The sequence below is a fragment of the Asparagus officinalis genome, chromosome 2 (assembly GCF_001876935.1).
Source record: "Asparagus officinalis chromosome 2, Aspof.V1, whole genome shotgun sequence".
NCBI lineage: Eukaryota > Viridiplantae > Streptophyta > Magnoliopsida > Asparagales > Asparagaceae > Asparagus > Asparagus officinalis.
The window spans coordinates 63322161-63344758 of record NC_033795.1 but is presented as its reverse complement, the minus strand read 5'-3'; the positions used below and the strand labels follow the sequence as shown (position 1 = coordinate 63344758).

General features: G+C 40.3%; 1 protein-coding gene across 1 annotated transcript; it reads right to left on the bottom strand.

Moving 5' to 3' along the window:
- LOC109831250 (uncharacterized mitochondrial protein AtMg00810-like) lies at positions 21069–21617 on the bottom strand. Its single transcript, XM_020398584.1, has one exon. The coding sequence runs from the start codon at positions 21615–21617 to the stop codon at positions 21069–21071; it is 549 nt and encodes a 182-aa protein (XP_020254173.1).

Sequence of the window (22598 nt, the reverse complement as noted above, 5' to 3'; positions counted from 1 at the left end):
GTAGGAAATAGAACCTCAAGTGGGAGAGCATCCGAAGGTTGATGTGGTACCACACACCTCTTTAGCCAAATGGCTAAGTACCCTGCAAAGAGAGTCTCTGATCTCATTTCCTTTGTGGCTTGCCATAAGAAGGTCTTGAACTTCGTACCGCTCGGGAAGCCAGCTTCAGATGATCTGATAGTATAAGACTAAGCATCGATCTTCGTTATTAGCCTATTGATCTTAGAGGGAGTCAGTGTAGGTGATGCGCAAACCGCTTCACCAGTCGAACTCTCGAGATTCTGGAATAAGTAGTCGGCGAATTGCTTCAGACTGACTCGAGCTGTTTTCTTGCTTTTCACCTCAATCCTGGCTATCGCCGTCTGATAATGACAGGTTAATTCCCAAAGAATGTCATAGGCAACAGATCCAGCCCTCTTCATCCTCATAAGCTGACGATTAGCGGGGAAGTATTCTTGGTATGGGGTATTCCCTATCGGTAATCCCGACACCTTCATCATCTCCTGGAGTGGAAGCCCTAATTCCCCATATTTGGTGAAGAATGTGTTTGTATCTGGGTTATAAGATTCAAACAAGGCTAGAAAGTGGTCGACACTTATCGGAAGGTCATACATGCTGGCTCGAATCGGGATGTCTAACCCAACGTTGGCTAACTCTTGTCCCCAGCGACCAAGCACATAGTTAGTCATCCTAGACCACCATTTATCTGCAAGTGAATGGACCCAGCCGAAGCATCTAAACTTCATGAGGGGAAATTCTCTGCCTAGTCTAGCAAGCTGGGTTTTCACAGTATTGGCTCTTATCATCAATTCATTCTGAGGTGCGCTATCTGAGCCAAATACCCCCGGGTGAAGGCCACGAATGGTATGACGGCCGATGGAGCCAGGAGCCGTAACATCATTACCTATGAACCCGCAATGGATGCGTTCATGATCCTCTATCAAATGTCATGACATTTTTCTCGATACTGTCAAATTCTGTAATTGCAGCAACGAGTAATGTCGGGGAAACGAGGGAAGAAATAGGAGATCTTCATCATAGCTGTTCAACCAAACTTCTGGACCACATGAAAGAATGTCAGGATCCTCTATAGAGTCTCCAAACAAGTAATTGGGTTTCTTTAACGGTTCGGTAGAGTCTCGGATGGGTGTTAAGGGTAAATCAGTCAATAATTATTGCAGAGTACGACGGCTCCCTTCACGAACCAGTTCAGGAATACTATCGGCACAATTTTCATTAAATTGACGGATTTCTCTAACAAGAAAGTCACCATTGAAAGAAGCATGAAGAGTTCCACTCTGACCTAGATCTTATCTATCAGAAAAAGCTACGGAAGGGAAATGGACTGCAAACAAAGTGGAGGCACAATTAGAAGGAGAGAAGGCCAAAAGAATTGAGACCATTTTTTTAGTAGACGCGGTAGTGTTCACTGCTGCGTGCTGCCGCGACAGTGTACACTGCCGCGCTTAGCCGCGGCAGTACCTGCTGTCGTGGTAACAGAGCAGCGATCGTTGGCTTCGAAAAGCCATGAGTTTAAGCAAAACTCGTATCTTGGCCGGGGGCATGTCTTGATTAAACAAGATATGTATTCTATAACATCAATCCCCTCGAAGGAGGATGTCAACTCTTCCCGGATGCCTCTCAAAGGAGACAAACGAGGTTATATACACAAAGTTAGCAATTTTAGACAGAGAAAAGCACGAAAAGCTTACCTCCAAAAGAAGAGGCAGCAGCCTCGACCTCTTCCGACGCTTGGGCCACTGATTTGCCTTTGGGGAGACAAGCTATTCTGGGAGACATGGTGGAAACAGCCTAAAAAACAAAGAAACTAGGGTTTTAAATGAGAATTCAAACACAAAAAGGTTTAAACGAATGCAACCCATAAGAGTTGAGTGCGGTTTTACCAGAAATAGAAGAGAAGCAAGTTCGAAAGATGAAAGAATCGAAGGAAGACTTGAATCTGAGAAAAAAAACAAACACTTGAAACCCTAGGTCTTGCTTGAACAAAAGCGCCCGAATATGAAGAGATGGGGAGGAGAAGAGCCAAAGAATCCTTTTATAGGGTATTTGAGAAGGTTTCGAACTTAGAGCGGCGGGGAAGAATGACCGGAAAGGGCCCAACACTTGAGTTATAAACCGACTGGCCGAGAAGGTTTCGAACTTAGAGCGGCGGGGAAGAATGACCGGAAAGGGCCCAACACTTGAGACTGGCCGCCTCTGCCCGCGACAGTCTAAGCTAACGCGCTCACGCGCGAAAGTCTAAGCTGACGCGCATTAGCACGACAGTCGACACTGACGCGCGTGAGCACGGCAGTCGACGCTGACGCGCAAAGGCGCGCACACGCATAGTGATCCTATGGGTATTTATATGAGTACATCTTCCATCGTATTAAGGGTGTATGCCTGAGAACTCTGATGGGTCTATGAGTATAAACTATGTCCTTATGAAGGCCGATGCGTCGACAATCAGTCCGATATTGGTTCATCAACAAGAACTAAAATTGCAGATCAAAGCACTAATTTCAGTTCAAGACTTCGACAACGGTCAAGCGATAAATGCAACACCGGAAGAATTTTAGCTATTCTACAAAGCACTGAATAGACTAAAAGGTGAAGAAGTCAAAAGTTGAAGCCGTTCACAGGTCCTTCTGCACGGTCTCCTCAACTAAGTACTGAAGGGATTGCGAGTAAAACCTATCTTATCCAAAGTGTCCTAGACTCCTCTAAAAACAAAAAGAACGAGTCTGAGATACTTTGGAGGGGGTATCTGTAGGCGTCAAAAAAATGCTTATGGACATCCAAATACTGCTCAAGACAAAGAAAAGACGATAAACGCCATTATCTAAGTCATGGGAGATCATACAAGACCAAAGGAAGCAAAAGAATCTGTGAATCAACACAAAACAATGTGAATTCACAAAACAAAACAACACAAACTACCACATGTGGGCGCGACAATGTTGGCTGTCGCGCATGAGCGCGACAGTGTTGGCTGTCGCGCATAGGTGCGATAGTAGTTGGTGACGCGCAAGCTACAGGGAACTAACGCGGCGGTTACAAAACAGTTGTACGATGATATTTTAAAAGTCCACGTGGTGCCATGATAAAAAAAGACGTGTGCTGACGTGGACAAGCGGTTAAACCACGAAAAAAGTTGTTAAAAGTCGTGGGAGAACGGTTTTAAGCATGATGGAACGTGGCTGGAACTGCTCCCTTTGGCCGCCCCAGTCCACACTGACGCGCTAATAGCCGCGGCAGCGTAGACTGACGTGCCCAAAGAACGTACACTTGGTCAGTTATTTTGACTCTATTTCCGCTGGTGTGCACACCGATCCCTATAAATACCCTCCTAGACACGAAGCAAAGGACAAGGGGGCAGAATATAGCAAAGAAGACTTGAGCTTTTGGTGAATTTGAGCAAGAGAGAGAGTCTTGATTCCTCACAATTGTTTCCAAAGCTTTCAGTGATTCCTAGAGATCTAAGCTCTGACTTGATCTTTGAAAGAGTGAACATCTTACATCGATAAGATATTCATTTCAAATTCTTTCTTCGATAAACAAAGGAAGAATCCCTTAAGCCTTTCACAATCTGTGAATTGGTGGTCCACGAGTCAAAGCACTCCCAACACAGGCAAAGTCCCACAAAGCAAAAGCCGATAAACGATTTTTGTGTTATTTTCTAAGGAATTGTAATCTTACTAATTTTGTTGTAAAATTCATTGTAAAACTACTGAAGTTTAATGGATTCTGCAATGAAAGTAATTTCTGAAGAAAACAGTGGTAAAGACCTTGGTACCTTCTCAGGACTAAACCCAGTCGGATCAAAGTCCTTGGTACCTTCTCAGGGTAAAACCAAGGCACAACGACTCCTCAGTCGGATCAAAGTCCTTGGTACCTTCTCAGAGTAAAACCAAGGCACAACGACTTCTCAGTCAGATCTCAAAGCCCTTGGCTCTTCCTAAAGATAAGCCCAAGGCATAACTCTGTGGCCGACTTCCACAGTCGCCTCTCGGCCATAGGAGGATTATGAAAACTTAGGTCCAACATGAGGCACAACCTCAGAGTTATCATCCCGCCATTAAGACCTTAGTATCATCATGAGTAAACCCAAGGCATAGAGTTCAATTGTCCAATCATCTTCGGCAAAAAGACTCAAAGCACTTCAACTCGCCAGTCTTCGTCGACCAAGGCCCAAGCATCTTGCACAAAGTAGGCACAATATGAGCTAGTTGTCAAGCCGACTCGTAACATTCAGGTGGACATAACATGGCCAACTCAAGAATTGCCACTTGGTTCGCTCGATCAGAACAATGCTACAAAGAAATCAGCAGCCCTAACTTCAGTCCAGAGCTTTATTCATTTCACTTGGACTCGGCTAAAGCCGACTCCAAGCGAAAGTGGCCAACTGTTATGGGGTACAACTGTTTCCAAATACATGATCTGATGAGTCGACATCTCGACCAACCAGACGAGTCGACATTCATCAATGTCATCACAGGAGGCGGTACCAGTCGGTCCTCTCGTAGTAGGCAACTCGCCAAGAGCTTAGTCAGTCCAGTCAAATCGATACTCCTCTATGTCGACATGAGAGGCGGGACGAGTCATCACCCGACTCCATTCATCAAGCAATCCTTGAGTCATCACTCCTCTTAATGAGTCGACTCTTCTCGCGAGTCCCATCATGAGGGACATTGCTTCCCAGGGAAGCTAGAGGATAACTTCGCCAAAGTTTATCCGTCCTGATAACAAGTCACATCATGTCTACTCATAGACCATGCATCATCACGCCGCTTATCAGCTCGCGTCCCATCGATCACTCCTCAAATCGAGGCCGAAGTGATCTTCCTCCGGTTGCCAGCCGACACATGTAGAGCAGAGGATGACTCACCTTCCAGCTCATACTTTATCATTGCCATTTGCATGGCCAAAGTGACCAATCTACCCTTGGCATCCCCTACAAATACATATGCTATTCACCATCGCCAGGGAGGCAGGTTTGCAATCCCAAAAATACATTCTTCTTAAACGCCACTCACCTTAATATGAGAAATCATCATCCCTAATGCACATAGCATAAGAACACATGGTTTTATTACTCCACTCAAGCTCAATTTCATCAACTGACTTGATCGTCGGAGGTACCACAGGGGAAACAAGCCCCGTCCTCTCACGATTCTTATGTGTGCGTGTCACTCTTCCGCTCCGAGCTCTAAGAACCAAACATAAAGTCGAAGTGGGAAGCGGCCCCAACTTTCATCCTCCTAGCCTTCATCATCAACAGAAGACTCTCATCGACTGTGTGTTCACGAACATCAACACATCGGGTTTACTGTTCACCCGAATCTGTTGCTGTTTTAAAAAGTACTGTTAATTTATTATTACTATTCATTCAAAAAAGTACTACAAATACTCAATTGTAAAAAAAGTTAAAAATTCACTATTCACGAAAAAAATATAACTGTTCATAAAAAAAATATTTATTACTTTACTGTTCTTAGAAAATTAAATATTGCTTTAATTATTTCTTTTCTAATTAATTGTTAATTGAAAAGGGATTATTGTTTAAATTGTTTATTGTATTATAACCTCATAGTCTTTTCAATTGTTGATCAAACTCATACTCCTAATTAGCTGGTCTAGCGTTATTGACAGAACTTTTATCCCATTCAGATTCCTAATACCCAGACTAGTAAAAACTCAAATTGGACTTATGACTAACTCTGTTCATTCCAAGAGTGTTAAATCTGAGAAGTTCACCAGTGTTAACTATAAACGGTGGGCTAATCAGATGAGATACTGGCTCACCACCTTAGGTCTTCTATCTGCCATAGAAACACCTGAGTCTTCATCCAGTGGTTCTCAACCCTCCAATTCTCCTGTTTATGGTCCTCTACCTGAACTTGTTCCTTCCACTTCTGGTTCTGGTGCTAGCTACTTTTCTAGCTCTATGAAACCAGAAGAAATTAACTATCATTGTTGCCATAGGATTCTTAGTGCACTTGTGGACAACCTCTATGATATATATTATGAGTTCAAAAGTGCTAAAGACCTTTGGAATGCTCTTGAAGCAGAATATAGTTATGATGATGTCGGAATTATGCGTTTCACTTCCTCCTCCTTCAATAAGTTCATGATGGTTGATGGCAAACCCATTAATGAACAAATTCATGAATTCCAAGATTTTCTCCGTCACCTTCAATCAAAGGGAAACACTTTTACTAATGACTATAAAGTTTCTTATCTGATTGATCAACTCCCTCCATCCTGGTCTAGATTTGCTGGAGATATCCGGCACAAGCAAGAAGATCTAACCTTAACTGACGCCCTCAAGGCTATTCGTATTGAAGACCAGCATAGGCAAAATTCCAAAACCAAGACCGAATCAAAAGCTAAAGTGAACTTGGTAGAGGATAAGCCTAAATCTAAGAATTTCAAACCTAAAGGGAAGAAATTCAAGAAAAACCAGCAATCCTTCAATAAATCCAAATCCAATCCCAATCCTTCCAGCCATAAGTCTGATGAAAAGTTCTGCTATGTCTATAGTAGAACCAACCACTTGGCTCCTAACTGTTTCTTTCGGAAGAAGGAACCGATCAAACATGCTCCTAAAGGAAATGGATCTAACAAAGTTAATGATTGAAGAGAATCCAACTTCCTTCAGGCTAGCCTCTTCATATTATCTTGTTAATTCCCTTACTTCTTCCACTGACTGGTACTTGGATTCCGGAGCTAATATTCATGTTTGTAATGATCGCTCTTGGTTTTCAACTTATCAGAAATCATGTGGAGGAAGCATAAGCTTAGCAGATGACTCCACCAAATAAATAATGAGAAGTGGATGTATAGAGCTCACCATGACTTATGGGAAAGCTCTGAATCTGCAAGGCGTTCATCATGTTCCTTCTCTCCGTCGCAACTTGATCAATGAATCTCTTCTTCTTAGAGTTGGCTTTAGGATTGTAAAGGAATCAAATAAATTTGTGATTACCAAGAATAATGTATTCATTGGAAAAGGTTTTATCTATAACGGTCTTTTCAAACTCAATGTAATCTCTTCCAGTTCTAATGAAATTCTTGAGTCTTCTGTTGCACAAATTGTTGAGTCTTATGATATTTGGCATGGACGACTTGGACATGTCAATTTTCAAACCTTGTAGAGAATGATTAAATTGAACCTTATTCCCAAATCTTCTCATGATCCCTTATCTAAACGTGAGATTTGTGTTCAAGGGAAACACACTAAAAAACCGTTCAAGTCTATAACTAGAAACTCCAAACCTCTCGAATTAATTCGTAGTGATGTGTGTGACTCGAACCGAGTTCTCACCCGAGGGGATAGGAGATATTTTGTGATATTTATAGACGATCACTCCAGATATTGTTACACCTATCTTCTCAGAACTAAAAGATCAAGATCCTAAGATCTGATCGTGGGGGGGAGTATACCTCAAATTATATGACTGAATTTTGCCAAGAACACGGTATTATTCATGAGGTTACTGCTCCCTATACACCACAGTCTAACGGGGTAGCTGAACGAAAAAACAGAACCCTAATGGACATGGTAAACTGTATGTTACTCAGTTCAGGAGCACTTAAAAATCTCTGGGGTGAAGCTCTTCTTTCTGCTTGCTTCATTCTCAATAGGATTCCCCACAAAACTTCTGATATAATTCCTTATGAATATTGGAAGGGGAGATCTCCTAGGTTGAACTTCTTTCGGGTTTGGGGTTGCTTGGCTAAGGTAACTATTCCCGAATCTAAGAAGAGGAAAATTGATTCTAAGACTGTTGATACTGCTTTCATTGGATATGCACTAGATAGCAATGTTAATAGATTCCTAGTCATCAACTCTGAAATCAGTGACATATCTAACAACACTATCATTGAAGCTAGAGATGCAGTCTATTTTGAAAACATCTTTTCTTTCAAATCCAAAATCTCTGAAAATCCTAGTTCATCTCTTCCTTCTGATTTACCATCTTCCAGTTCTTCTCAGCCTTTTGATATTGAACCTCGAAGGAGCAAAAAAGGTAGAATTCAAAAGGACTTTGAAGAAGACTTCTTTACCTTTCTGGTTGAAGGTGATCCTAGCTCATTCTAAGAAGCAATGGATTCACCTGAATCTTTTTTCTGGAAAGAAGCCATTGATAATAAAATTAAATCTATCATAGAAAACCACACTTGGATACTCATTGACTTACCTCCAGGTTGTAAACCTGTTGGTTGTAAGTGGATATTCAAGAAGAAACTTAGAGCTGATGGTTCCATAGATAAATTTAAAGCTAGATTAGTAGCTAAAGGTTATACTCAGGAAGAAACTTAGAGCTGATGGTTCCATAGATAAATTTAAAGCTAGATTAGTAGCTAAAGGTTATACTCAGCAAAAGGGCATTGATTACTTTGATACCTATTCTCCTGTAGCCTGAATCTCAATCATCCGAGTAATATTAGCTTTTGCTGCTATTCATAAGCTGATTATACATCAGATGGATATCAAGACTGTTTTCTTGAATGGTGATTTAGATGAAGAAATCTATATGCACCAACCTGAAGGCTTCATTGCCAAGGGTCGGGAAAACAAAGTATGTAAACTTGTTAAATCTTTGTATGGTCTTAAACAAGCTCCTAAACAATAGCACCAGAAATTTGCCAAAGTCATTGCACAATATGGCTTCACTGTGAATGAACACGACAAGTGTGTCTATTCTAAAGTGATAAACAATGACTATGTCATCATCTGTCTCTATGTTTATGATATCCTTATCTTTGGAACAACCCTTGAATTAATTTTAAAGGTTAAGGGTTATCTTTTCAAGAACTTTGACATAAAAGACTTAGGTCTTGCAGATATGATACTTGGAATAAAAATCACTAGAGACATTAGAGGAATATCTTTGAGTCTTTCTCACAGTATTGAGAAAATGCTGATCAAGTTCAACTATCATAACTCTAAACATGTTTCTACACCTTATGATTCTTCTATATCCTTGAAGAAGAATGAAGGTGAACCTGTCTCCCAGCTGAAGTATTCTTAATTGATTAGATCTCTCCTATACATATCTAACCGGACCAGATCCGATATAGCTTATGTTGTAGGGAGACTGAGCCGGTATACCAGCACCCCTAGCTTAGATCACTGGTCTGCCTTAGAGAGAGTATTCAAATACTTAAAAGGCACAGTTGACTATTGCGTGACTTACACTGGGTACCCTGATGCTATAGAAGGGTATAGTGACGCTAACTGGGTCACGAATTCTAACAGTGTAAAGTCTATAATTGGATATGTATTTTTTTGTGGTGCTATTGTATCCTGGAAATCCTGTAAGCAAACAGTAATTGCCAGGAGTACCATGAAGTCTGAATTGATTGCTCTTGATACCACTTGCACAGAAGCATAATGGTTAAAAGATCTTCTCTCTGAACTTCCTTTGGTCCCTAAACCTTCTCCTCCTATTTTCATTCATTCTGATTCTAGATCTACCATAGAGCTTCTAAAGCAAGTGCATGCAAATAAAAAACTTAACATGCATATTCAAATAAGATATAAATATGTACAACGCCTGCTGGGCAAAGTTGTGATCTTGGACTTTGTAAAGTCTGAGAAGAATCTTGCTGACCCTTTGACTAATGGATTATCCAGGATTGTGGTTCTAGATTCATCGAGGGAGATGAGGTCACTGACAGCGGTAACCTAACCTTTATTTGGAGACGTAGTCCCAATGTTGGTTCAATGTGGTAGTAACAAGCTGGACCAGTGACTCTCGTGTGGAGCATCGACCTAGATATATTTATATATCATTATGGTAGCATCTGCTACTTCCCCTTCTCTATGGTGACGATGTTCTTATGATACAGCTGGTTAGGTTGAGTTTTACTCTTAATAAGTCCAATGCGTGTATTACAGAGGGTATGATAACCAGTTGTAGTACCCTTGGAGGACTTACCTACGCGAGAGGAACCGTGATGACCGCGGTTGGGGGGGCTGAGCTAACCCCTAGAAACTCTCATGAGTCGGTTATTGTGAGCATGACCTTTAACGCTCAACCCGCTTTGCTCAATAGATGAAAACTTATCATGTGTGTTTTTATCAATACCTGATTCAAATGGCCTAATTCAAGGTCTAGTCCATTATGTCCCTCAGGTGGCGATGAACTCACTAAGGAAATGTTCAAAGCCGGAAGCTACCTCTCCCGAATTCACGATACGAAAGGTTGCCCAACCTATATTTGTGTGATTTATTGATTTATTTATTGATTTTGTGTTTTCATTCAACATTGCTTTTGGGGGGGGGGGACTGTTGGATATTTTGTTTGAAAAGTCAACATTGCCGCAACCACCACCTTTTTTTCTCTCTACCCTTTCCGCAATACAATCAACCTCCACCCACGTTCTTCTACGTAACCTAACTAATTTCTATCTCACGTTTGACTAATTCCCCTCTAATCTTCTATAAAACCCTCACATATCTTCTCTTCAAAAATATTCTTAAGCTGATTCACATCATTCTCTCTACCTACTCTCTCTCCTCTCTTCTCACGGGAAACAAAGAGAAAGAAAGAAAACATTGAAGGAGAAAATAAGAAGAGATATAAAATAAGAGAAGAAAAGGAAAAATAAAAGAGAGATAAATCCCACGGGATATTACAGTTACTATTATTTTGAGTGTTGTTACTATTTCGCGCAATCTTCTTCATCTGAGCAGAAGCTCTGTACTCTCGTCAGAGTACATATGTCGATCGTGACAGAATATGTATATATTTAGAGAATATGTATATATTTAGAAATAGTGATTTGTATTAATTAGGTCGGAAGCAGACTCGGCACGAGCACCGAGCGAGGCATCCTATCGCCACCGAGGAACCCACGTTAAACAAAGAGGGCCTTCCCTCTGCTTCTGTTGTAAACATTTGATTTGTTAGTTTGTAATAAGCTTTCTTATAAATACAAACGAAACTCATTTCCTCGGAAGAATCAAATTTTCACCCTACAAGAAGCAAGTCAAAATTAAGAGGCCACCACCAATTAGTGAAGAACCAATGTGTATTCTGCAAAGAACAAGGACATTGAAATAGAGATTGCTCGAAGCTCAAAGAGAAGGAGAATAGCAAGAAGAAGGGCATGAAGGCTAATGTGGTGAACTTGGCGAGAGGTGATGATTCTGATGATTCCTGCTTTTCTCTATTGATTACTCCAGAGGTGAACCATATAGATGCATCTGATTAGATACTAGATTCTAGTGCTACTTATCATGTGACTCCCGGGTGAGATTGGTTTGCATAGTTCGAGCGATTCGATGGGGGTGTAGTAGTCATGCGAAATGATCAATCTTGTGGCATTTATGGGATAGGTACAGTCAGGATCCGGATGCATGATGGAGTTGTTCATGAATTGAATGAAGTGAGATTCGTTCCTCAGTTGAAGAAGAATCTTATTTCCGTTAGAGCTTTGGAGGCAAAGGGATTCAAGGTGACCTTTGAGAATGCGGTAGTGAAGGTTACTAAGGGGTGGTGATGAAGGGAGTCCGTAGTTGGAATTTGTATTATCTAAAGGGAAGGACCGAGATTGGCCAGGTAGCTTTATCTATTTCAGATGCCGACGTGAGCAGAGTTTGGCACTATAGGTTGGGGTACACAGGTGAAAAATCACTACAGACTTTGTGCAAGCAGGGGTTATTGAAAGAAGCCAAGAGTGAAAAAATAGAATTCTGTGAGCACTGCATTCTTAGTAAGAAGACAAAAGTAACGTTCGGGACAGTCGTACACAGGACGACGGGCATCTTGGACTACGTGCACATAGATGTTTGGGGTTCCACCAAGACGATATCACTTGGTGGTCGATAGTGGTTCGTCACATTTGTGGATGACTATTCTAGGCGTTGATTGGTGTACACCATGAAGCATAAGAATGAAGTCCTAGAGTTATTTGTGGAGTGGAAGAGAAGGTTGGAACTGCAGATAGAGAGAAAGATCAAGACGTTGTGATCCGATAACAATGGCGAGTATACTTCAGACTCCTTTTAGTACCTATATCGAGACGAAAGCATAGAGAGACACTTCACAGTTAGTCATACACCATAGCAGAATAGGATGTCAGAGAGATTGAATCAGTCTTTACTAGAGAAGGTCTGATGTTTGTTATTGCAGAGTGGTTTGGAGAAGATATTTTGGGCTGAGGTACTTTCATATGCGAGCCACATCATTAGTAGGTTGCCTTCATCTGCGATTGAGGGGAAAACCCCTATGAAGATGTTGTCAGGAGAGCTAGAACATGATTATAATCAGCTCAAGGTATTTAGGTACCCTGCATTTTATCATGTGAAGACTGATAAATTAGAACCTCAAGCTAAAAAGATCATACTTGTTGGATTCAAGCGTGGTGTAAAAGGATTCAAGCTTCAGGATCTAGTTAATAAGAAGATTGTGCTGAGTAGAGACGTCACATTTGATGAGGCTTCGATCTTAAAGCTTCCCAGCTCTTATCAGGTGCAGAGCACCCCGACAGAGGAGATATCGTAGGTGGTAGAGATTGATGTAGCTCCACATTATCCAGTGAGGACTGTATCCATTAGAGTGCTGACTGAGGTGACGCCTGGTGAGCACAGCAATGATTTGGAGGTTACAGGTAAAGTTGAGCATGATCAGGGGCTGACGGCTTAGGTTCAGAATTATATTACGGTTCGGAAGCCGAGGAGAGACATACATATGCCAGCGAGGTATACATACACAGTTGTTGCGTATGCACTTTTAGTGGAGAGTGTCGATAAGATAGTTCTTACAACATTCAGAGAGGTCGAGCAGAGTTCGTAGGCAGGTTTGTGGCAGGTGGCTATGCAGGAGGAGACTGAATCTCTTCATAAGAATGACACATGGGAACTTGTCGAGCTTCCAAAGGGACAGAAGGCTATTGGTTGCAAGTGAGTGTATAAGAAGAAGGAGGGCATTGAAGGCACTCTCGTGAGGTTCAAGGCTAGGTTGGTTATGAAGGGATATGCACAAGAGGAAGGTATTGACTATAATGAGGTCTTCTCTCTGGTGGTGAAACATTCTTTAATTTGAATTTTGCTAGCTTTGGTGGTACATGTAGGCAATAAAAATTGTATTTAATCCTTATCAGAGAAGTTCAAAACAAGACTGTTAAAACCTCGCTCGAAATAGCAAAAAAAGGAAAAACATTGATATCTCTCAAACTGGAAGGAATTTGGCGAAACGAACGGAGGAAAATTGAACCCTTTGGGTTGGTTTGTCGGCTCTGTCTCATCGAGATAAGTCTCCATGGTATGTTCTGGAGCTCATCTGCACAGCCTTGTTTGTAGAGCTCGCCTAACAGCTTGAAGCTCGCATGCATGATCCAGGCTCACCCGAAGGGAAGCTCGCCTTCACAGCCTCACCTGCAGAGCTTGCCTGACAGCTTGAAGCTCGCCTGCATGATCCAGGCTCACCCGAAGGCAAGCTCGCCTACACAGCCTTGCCTGCACAGCCTTTCCTTCAGAGCTTGCCTGCACAGCCTCGCCTGCAGAGCTCTCTTAACAGATTGAAGCTTGCCTGCATGATCCAGGCTCGCCCGAAGGTAAGCTCGCCTGCACAGCCTCACCTACAGAGCTCGCCTGATAGCTTGAAGTTCGCCTGATTGGGTTGCCAGCTCACCTGCAGGGTCACCAGCTCGCTTGCATTGGTCGCCAGCTCACCTGTAGGGTCACCAGCCCGCCTCGACTCGCCCGCATGCTCCAGCTCGCCTGTTGCAGAATCATCGACTCGCCTGATGGCTGGTCAATCTTGTTAGCTGTCCACTTGAGGTATGTGAATGGTCACATCAGTGGTCACATCCCATGTTTTAAGGGAGAGAGTATGATAGTACTTGTCCCATCAGTGGTCACATCCCACAAATTAAGGGAGGAGAGCATGGTGCTCCTTACCCAGGCTGGCCATGTCCAACAAATCAATGGATTAGCCATGGCTCTCCTTTTCTATAAATAGCCACATTTGGCTACATGAGAAGAGGTCTTTGGTCTTCTTGAGGACTTGGACCTTTTGAGGGGCTGACTTGGTCTTGGCCTTCTTTAGAACTTGACCTTTTAAGTGGCTAGCTAGACCTTCTTTGGGATGGCCTCCTTGGCATTTTTAAAGTCTCAATATGAACTCTTAGATTTGGAGACTCTTGGCTCATTGGCTCTGCAAACTCTTGCATTGTAGCCTTCTTTGTTTATTCGGCCTTAATACTCATCAAGCTTGGGCATCCGAACTCCAACCGCAACTTCGATAGGATCGTCCAAGGGAAGCAAACTCGACACGAGCACCGAGGGAGGCGTCCTACCACTACCGAAGAACCCACATTAAACAAGAAGGGTCATTCCCTTCTCCTCTGTAGTAAACATTGATTGTAGTTTGTAATAAGCCAAACTCATAAATACAAACGACCCCTCGAGCGAGAAGTTAATTTTTACACCCAATAGCACAGTATGGTTTGGAATTAGATCAATTAAATATGAAAATAGTATTTCTTCATGGTGATCTTGATGAGAAAATCTATATGACTCAGTCATTAGGGTTCTGAGCTGCATGGAAGCAAATGCTGGTTTGTATGTTGAAGAAATCGCTATACGGTTTGAAGCAATCTCCGTGACAGTGGTATAGATGATTTGATGGGTTCATGATCGGCCATTCATATATTAGGAGCCAGTTTAATCCTTGCATGTATTATCACAATTTGTATGGAGGTGCGTACATTTACTTATTGCTTTATGTCGATGACATGTTGATTGCTTCTATTTCCAGATCTGCTATAGATAGATTGAAGATTCAGCTTTCGAGCGAGTTCGAGATGAAGGATTTGAGTGAAGCGAAATGCATTTTGGGAATGGAAATTGGTAGAGACAGAGACAAGGGCAAATTTTGTTGGATACAGGTGGTTTACTTGAAGAAGGTTCTACAGCGGTTCAATGAGAGCATGGAGACGAATCCAGTTAGTGTACCATTAGGAGCCCATTTGAAGCTTTCAGCGAACCTTTTATCGAAGACAGTTGAAGATAGAGAGTTGATGTCGAAGACTCCCTATGCGAGCGTAGTGGAAAGTTTGATGTACCCCATGGTTTGTACGGGGACGGATTTATCACAGGCAGTTGAAGATAGAGAGTTGATGTCGAAGACTTCCTATGTGAGCGTAGTGGAAAGTTTGATGTACCCCATGGTTTGTACGGGGACGGATTTATCACAGGCAGTTAGCATGGTTTTGAAATACATTCACGACCCAGGTCCGGGTCATTGGGATGCCGTGAGATGGATTTTGAGGTACATTCGAGGTACCCTCAATGTTGTTTTGATTTTTGAGCGGGACACTAGCGGTGGGCAGCTATGTATTGGATACTTAGATTAGGACTACGCTGGAAATTTGGATAAACATCGGTCGACGACGGGGTATGTGTTCACTTTGACCTGAGCGTCGGTGTGTTGGAGATGCACCTTGCAATTTACGGTGGCTTTTTCGATGACGAAGGCAGAGTATATGGCTATTACGGAGGCTGTTAAGGAGGCAATTTGGCTTCGAGGACTTTTGGAGGATCTTGGTGTTTCACAGCGATCCGTCACCAGTTATTATAATAGCATGAGTGTTATTCATTTAGTGAAGAATCAGGTCTTTCATGCAAGAACGAAGCATATTGACGTTCGTTATCATTTCGTTCAAGATGTTCTTTAAGATGGGGATGTGGAGACCGTGAAGGTACACACAAAAGACAATCCAGTGGATATGCTCACAAAGATGGTTCCAAGCAACAAGTTTGATCATTGTAGAAATTTGTTACAAATTCGTGATTGTTAAGGCCGTTCATGGCCATTTGGATGAACTTCGGGCGACTTGATCCCTTGGGAGAGGGAGTACGTAAGAAACCATATTGGTGTAACCAGATTTGATGAGATGATGTAGTGATGCTCATGTTTGGTGTCAGCTCAGTTTTGAAAAAACTTCGCTGAGGTGGAGAATTGTAGAAAATGCTGTGAAAATTAGGAAAACTGAAGGTGAGAAACCTCAGATCGGTCGACCGAAGGTGCAAGGGCGGTCGACCGACGCAATCGCCAGAGACTGGATTTACAGGATTTGCGGGTCGGTCGACTGATGGGGTGCGACCGGTCGACTAATCCCGTGCTCATCACATGATGTAGTTTTTGTGTCTCTGTCCGGTCGACCAGTGCATTGAGTGCAGTCGACCGAAAGCGGTTATAAGCCAGATGTCGTTTTTCCTGGGCGGTTTTGGAACGGGTGTTAGTATAAAATACAAACATGATTTCTAGGGTTTAATAACTAGAGATTATTGAGTCTTTTGAGCACTTTGAGAGGGGGATATTGTGAGGAAGTTGAGATCTTTGGTTAGGGTTATATTTGAGTGATTTTGTGAGTTGTAACCCGGTGTATTTCTCTTCCATATAGTAAAATCTCCACATCCTCTACCCGTGGACGTAGGCAATTGCCGAACCACTTAAATCTTTGTGTTTGGTTTGATTTGTATCGTATTTTGGTGAATTGCACTCGTGTTTGGTTTAGTTCTCTTCTCTCATCGCTCGTGGACTCTTTTGGTTGTCAAGCACGCTTCCGCACGGCGTGCAACAATAGGTATATATATTTAGGGTGAACCCGTCGTGTTTTGACCCTTTATCCACTCGTTGCAATTTTAACGGTTTCGAATGAATAGGAATTTTTGCACGGCTCAACGAATGGTCAAAACACAATAGGTTCACCCCAAAAATGATGTGTTTCGGTTTAAGAACATGTAGATCAAGTTCAACGGAGCGGATCGCAAAAAAAAATTTAGGAAATGATGTGATTCTAGGCCACGTCCTTAGGTGGGAGCCTAGGGTGTCACCTTAGATTCACTTTTCCCATATATATATATATATATATATATATATATACTAATATGATATAATATATAATATATATATATATAATAATATATCATATATATATATATACATATAAGTATACCTATTATATTATATATATAAATATATGATATAGAGTATAGTATAGTATATATATATATATATATGATAAACATATACATATATAGGTTTATACCTTATACATATATATATATATATATATATTATATAATATATATAATATATATATTATAATATATATATTATATATATAATATATAGATGTATATATATATATAGATGTTATATATACCGATATTATATAATGTATGATTATACACATATATATATATATATATATATATATATATATATATATATATATATATATATATATATATATATATATATATATATATATATATATTAATATATATATATATATATATATATATATATAGTAACACACATATATATATATAATATACACATATATATATATATAACACATTATCATATATATATATACACATAATATGTATATATACACATATAATATATATATATATATATATATATATATATTATATATATATATTATATTATATATATATATATATGTATATGATATATATATATATATATAATATATATATATATATTACATAATATGTGATATATATATATATACATAATTGTGTATATATAATAATACATATATGTGTTATATATATATATAATATATATATATAAAATATATATATTATATAATATATATATATAAAAAATATGTAATTATCAAAGTTCAAAATGGGTAAACTTGGGGTATCAGATTGGCAAAACAACTTTTGCTGTATCAAAGTTGAGAATGGGTGAAACTCCGAAGTGCAATTAAGTCAAAACTAAATCAAAAAATTTTTACAGTGTCAAATCTTGTAGATTTGATAATAAACAGTGTCAAATCTTGTAGATTTGATAATAAAGCTAAGTCAAATTAGTTTGAATAGGTACGTAAAAAATGAGCTATCAAAATTGGAGTTGATCTGTTATGTACATAAATAAACTAATTTGACTTAGCTTTATTATCACATCTACAAGATTTGATACCGACAACAAATTTAAGTGAATATATGAGGCAAATGATTAGTATATGTTAGGATAAAGTAAACAATGTTGATGAGGTGGGTCGATAGAAAACAAGTCTCACTCTCTCACATGTAGAGATACTCTAGAATATGGATATACTATTGAGAATTGTTGTTGAGAGACATATGTTAACAATATTTTTTAGACATAGCCATAATGCTCGCCCAATTAATTAAGTATGCTGAGAGTTAGACTGTCAATTTGGAAAACTCTGATAGAGAAGGATAATGTAAGTACTCTAATAGTGATAGGAGTTATAGGAGTGAGTTTTTGCGGCCATTGAAAATAGTACCACCTCCCTCAATAAAGCAGATATTCTTCTCCATTTTCTTCTCCTTCCTAACTTCTTCTTAGTGATAGAAATTTAAATGTGCATTGAATTATAATGGATTGTCATTTGTTTATTACTAAACTATATACGAAATTGCATGAATAATGAAGAAGTGAAGGATGGAGCGGGGCAAGAAGATCACTGAGGACATATGTGGAGAGCGGGAATAGAATACATGCTACTTATGGTTACAGATTGTTTAATTAAGTAACTTTGTAGATTTTCATGGCTAATTAGATTGCTATATTTTGTTTGGGAATTCTATTTAGGTTGTTAAGTTGTTTTCGATGATCTTAAAAATTCTGTATATTAGCCTTGAATGCACGTTAAATCTGCTTGTTTAACAGGATAAACACCTGGTTCTACTTAATAGGTTTCAGATGCCCGTATCCAAAATAAATAGCACTTTCTTTCTTCTCACTTTTCTTCGACAAACATCTTGGGCAACAGATAGTTGCACTGTGATGTATTTTCTCCAAACCACATTTGTTTCTCTGTATGAATTTTTATAATTGCTGGAATATCTGGAAACTATATGGAGTACTGCCACATAAGTACAGTTACAAAGGCACATATTCTGTAGTAGAGCAATTACTGCAAATCCTACTTTGTCAACTGGTGTCATGATATTATTAGGTTCAAGTATTCCATATTTGTCAGCTACTTATTACCTTTTTAGTTGATATTAGAATCCAAATAGAATTAGTCTCTTTAAACTATGTATCTGCTACTTAATACTATATATTTCATGCTTAGTCTCAGTTTGTGTTTTGGATTTCACCAAGTATCCCTATAAACAAGTGGGGGAATGCGTCAAAGACCAGGACGATGACCTGATAGTATGGGACTATGTATCAACGACCAGTTGCTGCCGGAATCCCCTCAACTCCTTATCTCAAGCTCTCGCTCAATGGTCCACTCTCAACCAAGAGATCTTCTTAAGTCAACAAGGATGGCAAAATTGCACTTCTTTTTTGCAAGGTCAAGGCAGAGCATCAATAAATTCATGTGGATTTGGTTATTTATACCAAGAGAATGGCAAGTGTGCAAGTCTCACCTTATCTTCTTTCAAGATTAAGTATGCTAATCTTTACAGACAAGCACTGGAGAAGTGCGCACAATTCAGTCTCCCAAGCTTTGATGAACTTTGTGCTCTATGCGTGAACGAGATGTCAATTATGATGAACCGCATTATTGAAGATCTTAAAGTTAAGGGAAATGATAAAGAAGAAGAGATGTGTAGCATCGCAACTGTAATTGCTGTTGCTTCCAGTAACATTAGGTATGCTTCATGGGTTGAAGACTTTTACAGATGCTTACCAGCTATGGATACTAAGGACAGACAAGGTCCCTCCCTCTCTTCCTCTCTCATTCTTGCCTCTTATTATAACCTTTTGATGCCTCCTGTAACTCCCAGTTACTTAGCTACTCTGTAATTAAGACGAATATCATTTCACCAAACTAATCTGTTACCAGATTTTGGGAGACGGGTTGCTTCACAGGGTTAAATTAGATTAAAAAAAAAAACTAGTTTATGCTTTACTACTATGGTATCAAGTTGATATAACTCTTTGACTTGGTTGGGATTTTAAAATTCACTCATGCTGCAAAGTTAATAAACTACTATTTTATCATGACATGCTTTTATGAAAACAAGCATCTAATCTAGGAACTTTAACCTACTAATTCATTTATTTTTGTCAAAAATAGTTCCAGTTTAGTTGAATTCTGATGTATTTGAATCAGAATCTCCCTTCTTCTTAATTTCTCTTACCCCTTCTATACACCTCTTTGTGACACTCTTAGCTTAGCTAAAGATAGAAGCATAAGGAAAGTGGATATTAACATTTCCGCCCCTATGCATGAAAGACACTTTACAAGAATTAAATCATTTATAATTATAATTACTTCAAGTAGTAGTTTTTCCCCCCTGAAATCTGTTGAAAGGAACAGGGTTGCAAAGGCTCAACTCACAAAAACTTTGCAGGACGGAAACATAGTACTTTATTAAATGATGGAGACCTTTTACTTGGGTTTCTACCAATCATAGCAAAACCCAACTATTTATACACAAGGAAATCTACCAGTGGGTGAAGCTAGCAAACTCTACAAGAAGCTCTCAACTCATGACTCTTTCATTGCTACAATTTCTCCATAAGACTCGTTCCTCTCTGACACACACTAATAACTAACTAATAGGTAAACAGCTCACCCACACACACAAACACACACTAACATGCAGGCACGACGCAACAAGTTTAACTCAACATTCTCCCCCTTAAACTTGTTGTATCTTTTTCACATTTCTTGCCCTGATCTTGGTCCGCAGCTCGACGAATCTCTGACGCCCAAGAGGTTTTGTTAGAACGTCGGCAAGCTGTTCTTCTGTTTTCACATACTCCACTTCGATCTCCTTCTTCTGGACACAATCACGTATGAAGTGATACTTTATTTCTATATGTTTGCTTCTTTCATGGTACATCGGGTTCTTCATGAGAGCAATGGCTGACTTGTTATCAATTTTGAGAACAGCCGTCACATTCTTCTCCCCAATCAACTCTCCCAGCAGGCGACCCAACCAAACTCCTTGGTAAGCAGCCGCCGATAGCGCCACCACTCTTTGTTTTTGTGACACCCAAGTGATTGGGCTTGCACCAAGAAAGTATATGACTCCCGTGGTGCTCTTGCGGTCGTCAACATCTCTGGCGAGATCACTATCACTGTAACCTATCAACCCAGTTTCTGACTCCTTCCTTCTTCCATAGACGCAACCATGATTGATGGTACCTCGCACATACCGCAGTATCTGTTTCACTACTGCCATAAGCTATAGTTGGAGCTTCCATGTATCTACTCACTACCCCAATAGAGTATGCAAGATCTGGCCTAGTATTTACTAGGTACCTTAGACTCCCGACGACACTTCTGTACATGAATGTGTCAACTGGCAGGCTTGCATCCGTCTTGCTCAGCTTCATTCTCGGCTCTATGGGGACTTGGCAATGGTTGCAATCTGCCAACTTCAGCTTCTCTAGGATCTTCATAGCATACCCCGACTGACTTATTGTTATTGCATTCGGATCCTGCCTCACCTCAATCCTATGATAGTAACTCAAGAGCCCGAGATCACTCATCTCAAACATTCTCTTCATTTTCTCCTTGAACTGCACAATGTCCTTGACATTTGATCCGGTGATGATGAGATCATCAACATAAACCCCCACAACCTGAACTGCAGTACCTTGCTGCCTTTTTGTACACTGCATGCTCTAGAGAACACCTTTCAAAGCCGAGTGACTAAAGACATTTTTCGAGTTTCGAATTCCAAGCGTGGGGAGCCTGTTGCAGCCCGTACAATGCTTCTTCAACCTCAGTACTTTTTCTTCATGGCCTTCTTCTACAAACCCCTTTGGTTGTGCTACGTAGACCTTCTCCTCTAGCTCTCCGTTTAGGAATACGGACTTGACGTCCATATGATGTACCTCCCAGTCTTCTTGTGCTGCTAACGCGATCAACATCCTTACGGTCTCAAGCCTTGTGACTGGAGTGAATACTTCGTTGAAGTCCACACCTTGCTTTTGCACATACCCCTCTGCCACGAGTCAAGCTTTGTACTTGATCACATCACCTTTCGAATTCTTCTTAACTTTATACACCCACTTTAGAACGATTTTCTGGTGCCCTTTCGGAAGATCAGCGAGTTCCCAGGTGTGATTCCTTTGTATGGCTACAATTTCATCTTCCATAGCTTTCTTCCAGCTGTCACTGTCCTTAGCTTCTTCAAAACTTGTCGGCTCCTCGACAGAGAGGAAACACAGTGCTGTTTCTTATTCCACCTCTCGGGTCTCATCATATATTTCCTGTAAGCTACGTTATCACAAAGGTCTTTCAGAACTTGCTAAGGATTCAGGTGTACCTTCATGTGCAACTATGTTGTTTTTCAGTTCTTGGTGTACTTGCTGGCACAGCTGGGGTTCTTGGCTATTTCTCAGCTTCTGCTTGCGCCGGCTCATAATGCACTATAAACACCTCATTTGAGTTGCACACCTTGTGACTTTATGTGGTGGAAGACTCCCAGTTCCATTCTCTATCTGTATCAAAGATTATGTCCCTCCTCACGTGCAACTTCTTCTGGTCTGGATCATACATCCGGTACACCTTTGAACTAGGTTCGTAGCCGAAAAAGACCATCGGTACACTTCTATCGGATAGCTTCTTCAAGTGTGGGCTTATTGTTTTGACATGTG

What these genes read in the sequence shown, in the direction of transcription:
- LOC109831250 (XM_020398584.1), bottom strand. Translation starts at nt 21,617, where the DNA reads ATGCAGTGTACAAAAAGGCAGCAAGGTACTGCAGTTCAGGTTGTGGGG.